The following is a 13035-nucleotide window of genomic DNA, read 5'->3' as shown; positions in this document are numbered from 1 at the left end:
AATACAATGCAGTGCAAAGCAAGAAGACAAAGAAGATTGAAGAAAGTGTCAAAAGTGTCCTGAATAAGCAACAAAAGACATTAGACGAGTTCGCTGTTCCAGAATGCCTTAAGGTGGAGTTAGATAAACAAACAATTGTTGATGCATGTGTTAAATTAGTTACTGTTAATGGTTGTTCATTTGAGTTAGTTAAATATGCAGTATTCCATAAAATTTTAAATTCAATTATAGGTTCAATTGTTCAAAATTTTTCAATAGACTAAGGGAGTATGAGGGAAATGATACTTCACTTGTTCTTAAAACTTAGCACCAAAATTAGTAGTAGTCTAGAAAAACAAACATTCTCTTTAAAAGTGGATGTTGCCAGTAGATTGAATTGGTCAGTTCTAGGAATTAACATTCTGTTTGCACAAGATGGTAAGATACATCTGTTGACATGGCGGGAATGAAAGAACTAAAAGAAAGACACACAGGTCTGTACATAAAAAAAAAAAAAAAAAAGTCTATCAAATTTTAAAGAAGCACAATATTTATTTAGTAACCACACAAAATGGCTCTAATACAATTAAATTTGTTGATTTGCTCAGAAATGATAGTGAAACCCAATGGCAAATGTCAGGGCAAAATGACAGTTTTGAAGGCTCTTACTGCACTCTGACTTGCAGACATTAACCATCGCAAAGTGTGATGAAAGCAACAAAGTTCCTTAAAAAAAGACTGGTACCAAGTGTGAGGCATGCACACTACAATTTGTTATTAAAGATGAAATAAAGGATGCTGAATTGAAAGAGATTCTAAGAGAGTGTTGTGAACACGTTCCAATACTTCGTATTCTGATACTATCTACCAAATTTTAGGAAAATAATTTAAGGAAAACTGTATTGGATTGTCCAACAAGATGAACCCGTAAAAAACATCATGTTAGAAGCCTTAATAGGACCCAAAAATCTCTGTGATGTATTAGCTGGCAATAATATGAAATATGACTTTTCTAACGACAAATAGGCATATGTCAAATTAATTTTGGAAACTTAAAAACCTTTAAAAAAAGTTACAGTAAGATTGCAATGTGAGCAATTAATCATGAGTGATGTTTTTGGTATGTGGGTGGACACTAAGCTAAAATTAAGAACTCTTAATAATACCTCTGGAAATACACTGACTGAAAAACTTAATGTTAGGGGTAAAGTTAATATTGAAAATGATAGCGTATTAGGAGCAGTTTATCTAGATCCTCATTATCAAATTCTAATTAATTCTGAACGTAAAGTGAAGGCCATTATTACATTAAAAAAGCATTTGGGAAATGATAGAAAATCTGAAAAGGGGCAATACTGAGAGTGTAACAAAGGACAGCAATTCAGAAAACACTCGTTTCAAATGATGATGTTGATGAGATGGAATTATCTCTCAAAATGGAAAAAAAGTTAAATTGAGATCAAACGGCTGTACTGTTAATATTGACTCTGTATAAACAAGCTTTGATGGTGTACAAAGAGTTGGGAGAAAAAAACTATTCTTGAGTTTTGGGAAGAAAACCATTCACAATATCCCCAGTTATATGAAACTGCTATGGTAGTCTTGAGTGCACTAGCTTCTCAGATCAGTGTTGAGAGAGCTTTCTCAGGTTTGAAATTCATCTTGTGAGACAGCAGGGCTAGCTTAAATGAAAAAATATTAGATGATGTTCTTTTAATTAGGTGTAATTATGCTTTATTGCAATGATCAGTTTTCTAAATGAACTGTAAAATTGTGTATGAATTAAATCTATATTTGTAATAAAATGTTTATTTTAAGTAATGTTTGGCAATTCTTCAGCTTAGAACTGGGATGAATATTAAAGTATGAAATATTGTACTTTGGTTTTATGTATTGATGTTATTAGGTATGATAGCATACTTTGTATTTCTACTATTTCATTAATAAATTCTTATCAATTTTGCATGACTATTAAGTGTTAATAACCAAAAGGTTGGCAGTTCAAATCCACCAGCTGCTCCTTGGAAGCCCTGTGGGGCAGTTCAGAACTGACTCAACGGCACCTAACAACAATAACAACAATCCAGTGTTAGTACTAAAATGTCACCTACATCAAAATTAGTTTTGTTTTCAGAGTATTTTATAGTATTAAGTTGAAGATTTCCTATTAAAAAAGTATTTCATATCTTCGATTTAATATTTATACAGTATGTTAGGAATTTTTTTTTCACAATACTCTTTTTAAAGTGACTCAGTGCTGCAGTTAATTTTAGTATATTTAAAAAATAGAACTTAAAACAAAATATATTTTATATCGTGTTTTTCTTTGTACTGAATTTTTCTGAGACAGTGATTAAAACTGAACATCACTGTCACTTTAGATTTAACTATTAATGAACGTGTAGAAAGAAACAGTTTAATATGCTACTTTTAAAACTAATTACAAAATCATGGAATGAACATAATTTGAGTTAATATAAAAATGCAGTATTATTTGCAATATAAGGAACAAATTTGTTAGCCATATTTCTTCAGATGAAGTTGCTCCAGGTTATCCATTTGCAGAATATAAATTTTAGATCAGAGTAAAAAACAGGTTCAAATTGGTTTAGTCATGGTTGACGAAGCAAAACTTCACAGAACCAAATTCTTAAAATTTTGGTGAACCGGAACAATAACTGGAATGGAAAAAATTATGGTTCGAAGCCCTACCAAAAAACAAAATGAAACCCAGTGCTATCGAGTCGATTCCGACTCATAGCGACCCTATAGGCCAGAGTAGAGTTTCCAAGGAGCACCTGGCGGATTCGAACTGCTGTCCCTTTGGTTAGCAGCCGTAGCACTTAACCACTACTCCACCAGGATTTCTGGCTTCGAAGCCTAGAAGGAAGTAAACTTCTATAAACAAAGAGGGTTAGAAAACCCAAGACATTTTCTTGAGTTACTGTCAAATACACCATATAAAAAAATAAAAATAAGCTTCCCACTAAAGCCACCTTTAACTTACAGGATTTGAAATCTTCTTTGCAGTTTCTGTGATTACTTGTTCTAGAGGTTTCCAGATCTGAAATGCATAGCGACCTAAACAGTAAAAGGAAAAAAGCAAACACATTTTCTATAATCAAATTCAAATCAATACCCCTAAGGTGATTACCACGGTATTTATTAATAGTTTAATTTACACGTTATTTCAATAAATATTTTTTTAATTTACCAGGACATATTTTTTTAATTTCTAATTTAGTGAATGTAGGAAAGGATTTCATTTTAACACCATTATCATAGCTATTACATTTATCAAGTTCTAGTTCATGATCAATTAGAAATTTTCAGCATTTATGTAGTATCTGACATTCAATGTTTTGTATCACAAAAGTTAACATTCTAGTACGTTCTTCACAACTATTGATAAAATCCCTTTATAAAGATGCTTATGAGTCTAAAATAATTAATTAACATTGCTTTTAAGCTGGTAATCACTTTGATATACATAGAGAAGACCAATACTGCTCATCATCTGCACAATATAGAAGAAATTTAATGGGGTTACTTTTAAAGTAAAAATTCAGTTACATAGGAAATATTTACTAAAGATCCCAATTACCAATTTTTCCACTGAGGATGACTACTCTATCTAAAAACTTATTTTATTTTAGTGCTTTCCTTTCTTAGCCATGCTAAGAATTACAACACCCCTGATTCCTGACAACTACGAATCGATACCAAAACAGGATGCTAGAAATAGGAAAATGTGAAGTAACCAACCTAAGAATGAAGAAAAAAGCTCTTGAAATCCAGGAGACACTAAGTAAAGTTAAATAAAGGTGAAACCCTCACTTTCCAAATCTCTTATCATACAGATGTAATCTTTCATTTGATTTCACAACAGTATAACATGTACCTTTTCAATTATCTCAAATTTTTTCAAAATCAAAAAGAGGCAGTTAAGTGACCTCTTGTCCCAGTGGAAAAAAGCAGTGAAATGCTTGAAGAAGTGACATCTTTAAGCTTAATTTAGCCATAGACCGGAAGGCCTAGGTCCAACCAGTCTAGGCGTACTTTCTCCTAAACACTAGTATTCAATCGTCTTTGGCTCTGGAAGAAATCTGCCTGTAAATATTCTACTTTGTAATATGAATGTGCCAACAGTATGATCTATACAGTGTACACAGACCAGTTATACTCATTTTAGAATGACAACCTTGGAAAAAGTACAGCATTCTCTAATTTAAAATGAAAATCTTAATATGAATTTCTAGTAACTATGCCTACTCTGCTATAATAATTAAAACAAAAATTGTCATATTTATGGACAAGCTTGTTAGAATTCCTTTCTAGAAATGACATTCTTGTCATGAATCTTTGGAAATTAGTTAACTTTAGTTTTTTAATGAGACACAATATCCTGATGGCAGAGAAATCAAGGAAATTTGAACCACTGACCTTCTTTACTTTGACGTTCTTACTGTTAAAGTTCTTTAAAATGAAAATTTTGTGAAATTAAATATCATATGAAACAAAACAACTAAAAAACTCTTTATGTCCCATTTTCCTACTGGATCTTACTAAAGTCCATACAACCATAATGGAATGTAGCTTCACCTAAAAAGAAGATCCAACTGACAAGGTCAAATCCATGGAACTTAGAAACACAAACGTCAAAGTAAGAAAATAAACCTTTAATAGGGAGATGCTCTCAGATAAACATTTAACTAGGGAATAGCTATATAATTTAAAACGTTAAGTTAATGACTGAAATATATAGCAGTTTTCCTTTTAATCTTTAAACTATGCTTTCTAAAAAGGTAAATTATGCAGTGAAAGAAATTCTGGGTTTATCAAAGAAATTACACAAATATGTTAAAAGATGAAGTAATATATACACTACAGGGAACAGCTACGCTCATCAGAAAGAAATGACAGAAGATGTGTAAACATATCTGAAAGAAAAAGTAAATATGGGAGAATAAGTCCCGTATCACTTATATTGTTTCATATTAAAGATTTTTTTTAACAGTATACTGTAACTCAAACTAAAAAAAAAAAATTAACGATTATTGGAGCTAGTTTTCCTCACTTTTTGCATCATTCATTTTCTTCACTACAAAATTTATCTAGATTTTGCTATATTGACAAATGCTCAGTGACTATAAATGGTAGAAAAAATGGGAATGTATAATATCTTTTTTTTTTTTTTTTTATAATATCTTAAAACCAAAAACCTTAGCAAATAAGGGACTGCCCATGGATCACTATGAAAGCTACTTAGAAATATTTCTCCTGCAACATTTATTGATATATATTCTTTATTTATCTCACCTGCAAACGCAAAGGCTGCAACACCCAGTCCTACAGCTATCAAACTTCTTGCCTGTGGAGGAAAAAATGACTATCACTCACAGCATTACACACTGAGTTTTAAAGGTAAATCACTTTTAATAATAAGTATGTTAAATACTACATTTTCTTCAAGCTCTGCTGTGAAGAATAGAACTTCAAAAAATCTGCAAGGTTGAAGGTATTATATCTGTTGCTCACTATATCAGCTAATTGTTAGTGAACTAAGATAATTCTAGATTTTCATTTAATTTCCATATATTTGAATTCATTCAACTAAGAGCTTTTATATTACCTGCTGCTAAAATGTTTTCTATAGACTATTCATAATTTGAGGATTTAATATTTTTATCTTCTGTAAAGATAAAAGGCACATATTTCCTCCTCCATATTTTTTATGCTCAATGGCATTTTCCATAGTTAAAAATTTAATAAAACCTCACATTCATGTTTAAGAAGTCAAATTTCCAAAAATTAGTAAAAATGATATATAATTTAAAAGCTAGTTTATTTCTACCCTTCAAGACCAATGTAAATTTTTTTTAAAGAGCCAAGAATTTATCATCCTGATAAAATCATTTAAAATTGGCTATATACTTCATATTATTCTGCGTTTTTCTTAAACATCACAGGAAAATATTTAAGTCATAACAGAAAAAGGTTTATGTGGAACATACCAACAGTTGTGTCCTAATCCCTGTTCTCATTTTCTACTATAGTATTCAGAATTTATATTTTTAGCCAGACATGCATTTCCAACCCTCCCTGAGATGTGGTATGGTTAACATCAACTAGTGCTGGCTTACAGAAAGTGAGCAGAGTGGTATGGACAACTTCTGAAAAGCCCTTAAAGGCAGGGTGGGGGTGCACTTCTTTTCCATTCCTCCTGTCAGCTGGCTGGAATGCAGAAATTATACCTGGAACAGCCGTCTTGGGTAAAGAAGGAGGAACAATGAGATAAAAGGCACCCAATGATCATGAAGCTGCCTCTATTTACACGAGATAAAAACAAATGTATCTTCCTAAGCCAATATTATTTTTGGTTTTCAGTCACTTGCAGTCAAAACTAATTCTGAAGGATACAGAATTGAGAGTTACCACGGAAATGTTTTTGTCTGATTGATTAGTGGTGAGAGAGGTAAACCCGTAAGAGCCAGCACAAATTTAAAAAGAGCTAGACTAATCTCTCCTAGGAAACAAAATGGATTCATTTCCCATTGGTGCAGACATCATAAGATAGAGGTTGAGACTCAAGGAATGCTAAACAAAAAAACCTTCAGCTGTCAGTCTTCAAGTTCTGAACGAGAATATGCTCCCAGTCTTCGGAAATTAAAGGCCCAAACCTTCAAGGTGTAGCTCTATGATGAGAAACATCAGGTCAGAAGGGGCAGCTGCATGAAGATGCTCTAACTTTAATATCCAGTAACTCTCTCTTGGAGTCCCTGGGTGATGCCAATGGTTAATATGCTTAGCTGCCAACCAAAAGGTTGGAGGTTTGAGTCTACCCAGGTGCCTCAGAAGAAAGGCCTGGTGGCCTACTTCTGAAAAATCATTCACTGAAAAAAAAAACCTTACGGACTACAGTTCTACTCTGACACACATGGGGTTGCTGTGATTGGAATTTACTCAACAGCAACTGGTTTAACCTTACAGATCTCTGAGAGTGTTTATCTAGGCTTCTCCTTCCCTATTTCAGGTCTAAAACACACCTCTTCCCCAGGCAATGACACTAGGACACTTCAGTAATTCAAGATTCACTTCTTGGCAGAGGAGGGAAAGCCTAAAGCTAGCCACCCGGAGAAGCAAATAGTGTTCAAGGTTTCCTTCAGGCTGGCAGCCTTAATTATTTCAGGACAGAGGAGAGGTAAGTGGTAATTTAAAGACGCTTTGTTCAGGTACATAGATTTTTGCCATTTTCTAGAACCTCCCTGATGCTATATATTTTGAGCTTTCTAAGTTACAACTTTAACCTTAATTGATCCCTGGGTGGCGCAAAAGGTTAAGAGCGAGATGACTAGCCAAAAGGTTGGTGGCTCAAACCCACTCAGAAGCACCTCGGAAGACAGCCCAGGTGATCTGCTCCTGAAAGGTCATAGCCTTGAAAACCTTATGGAATGGTTTTATCCTGCACACATGGGATCGCCATGAGTCAGAATCGACTAGATAAATCTAGCAACAACAGTCTTGGTTCACTTTAAGGACGTTTCAGGAGACCCTGGGCGGTGCAAATGGTTAATACATTTGATATCTAACTGAAAGGTCAGAGGTTCAAGTCCACCCACAAGTGCCTCACAAGAAATGAGGCAGCCCCAACAGTACTGTATTAAAAATCCTATTTTCTCTGGCTGGCTTCCTTCCCCCCAGCTTCACATTTGAATTCTGCTTTTATGTAAACCCCATTGTGCCTGTGTAGTATGATTAAGAATGTTGCTGAGGTAATATGTATGAACTTTTTACTTGTAAAACCCCCTTTAAAAGTAACTTGCCTATCTGCTTTTGAGAAGCAGTCTTGGCAGCAGCAGCTCTGACTGACTCCTTTTCCTTGTACAGCTAAATAAAGGTGCCCTTCCTGTCTCTCACCTTGGTATCTCATTTACTGGCGGATATGAGTCATGCCGAACAAGAACCTGGGTTTCCACCCAGTAAAATTTCTGGCGACCCAGCCAAGAACCATCTGCTGTATTCCTGAGGTGGATCAGAAAAGACCGGCCCCAATGTCTGGTGTGCCACCAAGAGATTTCTCTTGGAGACCTTGAAGCAGCTCTGAAAGCTGATCCCCCTGGGACCCAAATGATGGCTCTGTGGGAGACACAAAAGACGCCTGGATTGTTTGGTAAGTGCCTAAGTACCACCTTAGAAGAGTTCCAAGAACTGGGAGGAACTGACTGATGAGGGCATAAAAGACTCAGGTACCTGTTAAGGTGGTGCACCGGATTAGGTTGTGTGGGTAAGTGTGTATATCCAGGGAATGGGGAACGTTCAAGGGATCCCGGAATGTGGCCCGCTAAGATGCATCCTCAAGAACTGGGAACAGAGACTTGGACAGACATGGCTCTGGCAGCACGCTTGTCCCATTCCTACTTTTGCCTCTTTAAATATATGCCAAATAAAACCTTTCTGTCTACTTTACTAAACTTAGTGGTGTTTCCACCCTACAAGAATTAATGGTGTAGTTGTTGCAGGGTTTCTAAAACCATGAAGCCAGTCGGCCTCGAGAAGACCTGGGCTGCAGAGCAGAAGCCAGTAAAAAGAAAGGTCCTGACTTCTGGACCAGAGCATCTGCACCCCTGTCCCTTCGAGACCGCTGGGGTGAATGCTCTTGGAAGACAAGCCTTTGCTTATTCTTTTTGTTCTTTTTCTCAAGTTTTCTTAAGTTTTGTTTGGTAAAACCAGTTGTTTGATTAAGGAGAATATTTCTTATATTTTTGCTTGATTGTTTAAAAGTGATATCTAGTAATCCTGGTGAACTGCAGTTTAGGTCCGGATTTGGGCATTTGAAACATTAAAGAGGTAATTCTATTTTCAAAGAACTATGAGCCACTATAAAACCAAAAACCAAACCCACTGCCGTCGAGTCAATTCTGACTCATAGTGACCCTATAGGGCTGAGTAGAACTGCCCTATAGAGTTTCCAAGGAGCACCTGGCGGATTTGAACTGCCAACCTCTTGGTTAGTGGCTGTAGCACTTAACTGCTACGCCACCCTGGTACTATAAGCCACAAAAATTCGGGCATGAGTCAACCAGTAAAAGCCATTAGGGTGGTTGCCAGCACCTATCATGAGTATTAAAGACTGCCATGACAGGGTAATGTAGTCATGAGACAGGCTAGGGCACTAGGCTGCCTGCCACCTGCAAGGAAACTCTTGGCGCAACGAAGGTATACACTGGTCTAAGCGAAACACTGTACACACCCCACAGCATTCATTAGGTTTCTTTTTTTTTGGCTCAGAGAAAACCTGGAAAATAGCGCTCTGTTTTGCCAAATTCTCAGGGAGAAGTCGCAGCTCTGTACTTGTTTTATGATACAGTTTCTCAATGAAGAATCACAATGTTAAAATTAAAATCACGAAGGGAAAGACAACACTCAATACAAGGAAGGTCAGTCTAATTGGACTGGACTAAAAGCAAAGAGGTTTCCGGGATAAAATGAAAGCTTCAAATGTCAGCGGAGCAGGGTCTGGGGTCTGGGGAACATGGTTTGAGGGGACTTCTAAGTCAAGGGGCAAAACAATTCTATTATGAAAACATTCTGCATCCCACTTTGAAATGTGGCGTCTGGGGTCCTAAATGCCAACAAGCGGCCATCTAAGATACATCAATTGGTCTCAACCCACCTGAAGCAAAGGCAAAGGAAGAACACCAAGGTCACACGACAACTAAGAACCCAAGAGACAGAAAGGGCCACATGAACCAGAGACCTACATTATCCTGAGACCAGAAGAACTAGTTGGTGCCCAGCCACAATCGATGTCTGCCCTGTCAGGGAGCACAACAGACAACTCCTGAGGGAGCAGGAGACCAATGGAATACAGACCCCAAATTCTCATAAAAAGACCATACTTAATGGTATGACTGCGACTAGAGGAATCCCGGAGACAATGCTCCCCAGACCTTCTGATGGCACAGGACAGGAACCATCCCCGAAGACAATTCATCAGGCATGAAAAGGACTGGTCAGCGGCAGGGGGAGAGAGATGCTGATGAAGAGTGAGCTAATTAAATCAGGTGGACAGTGGAGAGTGTGTTGGCAACTCTTGACTGGAGGGGGGATGGGAAGATAGAGAAAGAGGGAAGACGGCAAAATTGGCACGAAACGAGAGACTGAAAGGGCTGACTCAATAGGAGGAGAGCAAGTGGGAGAAGGGAGTAAGATGTATGTAAACTTACATGTGACAGACTGATTGGAATGGTAAATGTTCACTTGAAGCTTAACAAAAATTAATTAAAAAAAAATTAAAATCATCAGTAGCTACATTAAAGTACTTTCCTATTGGAAGAACTAGTATATTTAAGATCTAAAATAAGAGACTAGGTCTCTAGCCTGCAGAATGAATCAAGGTCAAAAAGAAAGAAACTAAAACCTTGAACCTTAGAGCTTCACATCTTTGATAAATGAGCCTGCATTTCCCTCCCGCTACCAAGACACTGGTTTGGGGTTCATATTTATATATACTTTAAGAAACTAGAATCCCCATATCTTTGTTTTGTGTAGCATTGTTCTGTGAGTTTATGTGGTCTTTCTGTCTCTTTTTGTTCTGAGAGCTTGCTTCTGGTCAAGGGCATTATGTCTAAGTTTCTGTCTTGTATCAGGCTGGAGGCTATGGCCGAGAATTGCTGTTTTTTGTAAGGCTGTCTTAGAACCTCAATTCACTCCTCATCCCTGAAAAACTGTCTTATGATTTAGATTTTTAGTAGCTACGCTGAAAAAATTTAAGTCAATCTTAAAAGCAAAACCTTTCTTAGTAACTTAAGCTAGATGATATAAGAAAAATGTGTTTTATTTAGGGATAAAGTATAATTTTGTCTTAAAACTGGTAGTTTCAGAATGGGTAAAAGGAGACATAGGACAAGCCTAAAAATAAAGGAGACATAGGACAAGCCTAGGGGTAAAAAAAAAGGGCTAGCCAAGAATTGATGATTTATTTACAAAATGGCTAAAGGCTTTGGTATTTACTGGGTAAACAGCCTTTCAAAATACCTAGGCTAACTTAAACATATGTAAATGAATTGTGAGGACCCAATCTTGTCCTCCATGAGTCAAGAGAATGAGGGCATGGCAAGATCAGACACCTCCTCCCCCGAGCCCCCAGTCTCCTTAGCCAAGAATTGATGGATTCATTTACAAAATTGCTAAAGAGCTTTGGTATTTACTGGGCAGATAAAAAAGCCTTTCAAAATGCCTAGATCAATTTAACAATATGTAAATGAATCAGAACAGCCTATCCTTGTCTTCTACCAGGAGTCAAAAATAGGGAGGTTGGGGCATCATCAGGCCTCCCTGGTCCCCAGTCTCCAAGGTCATATGGCTCCAGGAGGCTTACTACAAAAGCCATCAGAAACTGAGTGAATTCCAATCATACAGCAACCGTAAACAAGTTCTCCCTATCGTAGGGGAACTTTAAAAAGCTCCCCCCGCCAAAAAAGAAATGACAATGAGACACACCTGAAATGCCCTGGGAAACTGTTTCCAAACCTAGCCAGAAAATGAAATTAGAATATTTAAACAGGCTTTATTTCAACTACAATTATGTTTTATAGTATACAGGCTTAAAATAATTTCTAAGAACTTTTAGGTAACTTACAGATATTAAATTAATAGATATCTGTCATAACGTAAGTTCATATACTTTGGCTTTTTATGCCACAAGAGGAAGTATATATATTTAAGTCTGCTAATAAGTCTGTTCATTTTTGCCATTTTAAAGGGATTCGCTATAAGAGATATGCAACAAATAAAATTTTTAAGAGGTTTAAAAAATACTTTTATATGGTCAAAAATTTTATCTGTCTGACTAAAGTTTAATTTATGAGATTTTTAAGAGCTTTAATGTCAAATAGCACACAAAACAAATAACTGGGTTTCTCACTGTTAAAATAACAAAATTTGATTTGTGAGTTGAAGGGTTAATTTATTCTTTGTGTAATCTGCCTTGAAGGCAGGTTTGGCCTCTCTCATTAAAATAAGATTCCTGAGTGGAAGACCAAGCCAGGTAGTGGCTTTAAAAATAAATAAATAAACTAAGGTTTTTAAGTATTGTTTCACTTCATAGTGACCTATAATAAACTTCTGATAACTTTGAAACTTCATGGAAAGCCACAAAAAACTTTTATAAAGGATAAGTGTGAAAAAGTTTAATAAACTACATGGAACGTACTGTCAAACTCAAGAGAAACACCTGATTCTTTTTGGGTTAAAATGTGTAAGTATTTCCTCTTGTGTTTTTGCCTAATATTAGACAGCACACACATAATATTATGTCACAGTTTTATTATTATTTCTTCATTGCTACCTTGGTCACAGTTTTATCAAAGCCAATGGTTTGGGGAATTCACATCATTTACCCATGAACGTTTTTTTTTTCCTACTCTTCAGTATTCAGAGACTTGATAATCTTGGTATACTCTTGGTATATCCTCACTATATGGTGTTATGCCTCAAGATTATTAGGTATTATTTATCTGAAGGTCTTTAAAATATGATTAATGGTCATATTTAGTAATTTTTTAACTAAAGTTTTTTTTAATTGATTTTATTTGACCTTTACATTATGCTTGTAATTAATTTCTATCAGGTCTTTCACTATAAAAGTATTATTTTTATAAATTAATCATGGCCATATTAAGCTTTGTCATCTGCAGATAAGTTTCTACTTCGCGGATTTGCTGAAAACGTTTGCCCAAAATATGGACTATATTAGACTTATGAAAAGAACTGTGACTAGGCTGAATCAATTTCCAAAACTCTTATGTAGAAGCTGATGGGTTCACAGACTGTGGCTGATCCAGGGTCATGTGCAACAGAAACTGCCTACATAAAACTGAGTAAAGGAATACTATGGTTTTTATGTGGGAATACTACTGATGTTTTAAGGCCCTACTTTCGGGATATAAGAAACCATTTTCCTTTCTCCTAAGTTATTTAACTAATGGGTTTAGATATTGTGATTCTTGAATTGTAAGTTCTTCTCTTATACAGTTTTGTAACACTTCTGCTTCT

The 13035-nt window shown here is 35.8% G+C and overlaps 1 protein-coding gene across 10 annotated transcripts in view; it reads right to left on the bottom strand.

Moving 5' to 3' along the window:
• The window catches only part of DNAJC15 (DnaJ heat shock protein family (Hsp40) member C15), a 92188-nt gene that overhangs the window by 53658 nt on the left and 25495 nt on the right, over window positions 1-13035 (bottom strand). For 6 of the 10 annotated variants that reach the window (XR_010318192.1, XR_010318193.1, XR_010318191.1 and 3 more), the window contains exons 2-3: window positions 5299-5350; window positions 2987-3060 (exon numbers count right to left, since the gene is read on the bottom strand). Coding sequence is in view for 7 of the 10 variants with exons in the window: in XM_064270081.1 (XP_064126151.1) it covers window positions 2987-3060; window positions 5299-5350 (126 nt within the window). In the remaining 3 variants the exon portion in view is untranslated. Of the gene's footprint in view, window positions 1-2986; window positions 3061-5298; window positions 5351-6122; window positions 6247-13035 lie in introns of all 10 variants that reach the window. The other 4 variants (XM_064270085.1, XM_064270084.1, XM_064270082.1 and 1 more) reach the window with 1 other exon arrangement.

This window comes from Loxodonta africana, chromosome 17 (assembly GCF_030014295.1).
Source record: "Loxodonta africana isolate mLoxAfr1 chromosome 17, mLoxAfr1.hap2, whole genome shotgun sequence".
In the NCBI taxonomy this organism is placed as follows: Eukaryota; Metazoa; Chordata; class Mammalia; order Proboscidea; family Elephantidae; genus Loxodonta; species Loxodonta africana.
Note: the sequence above shows the minus strand (reverse complement) of the source record. Positions and strands in the feature narration are given on the sequence as shown.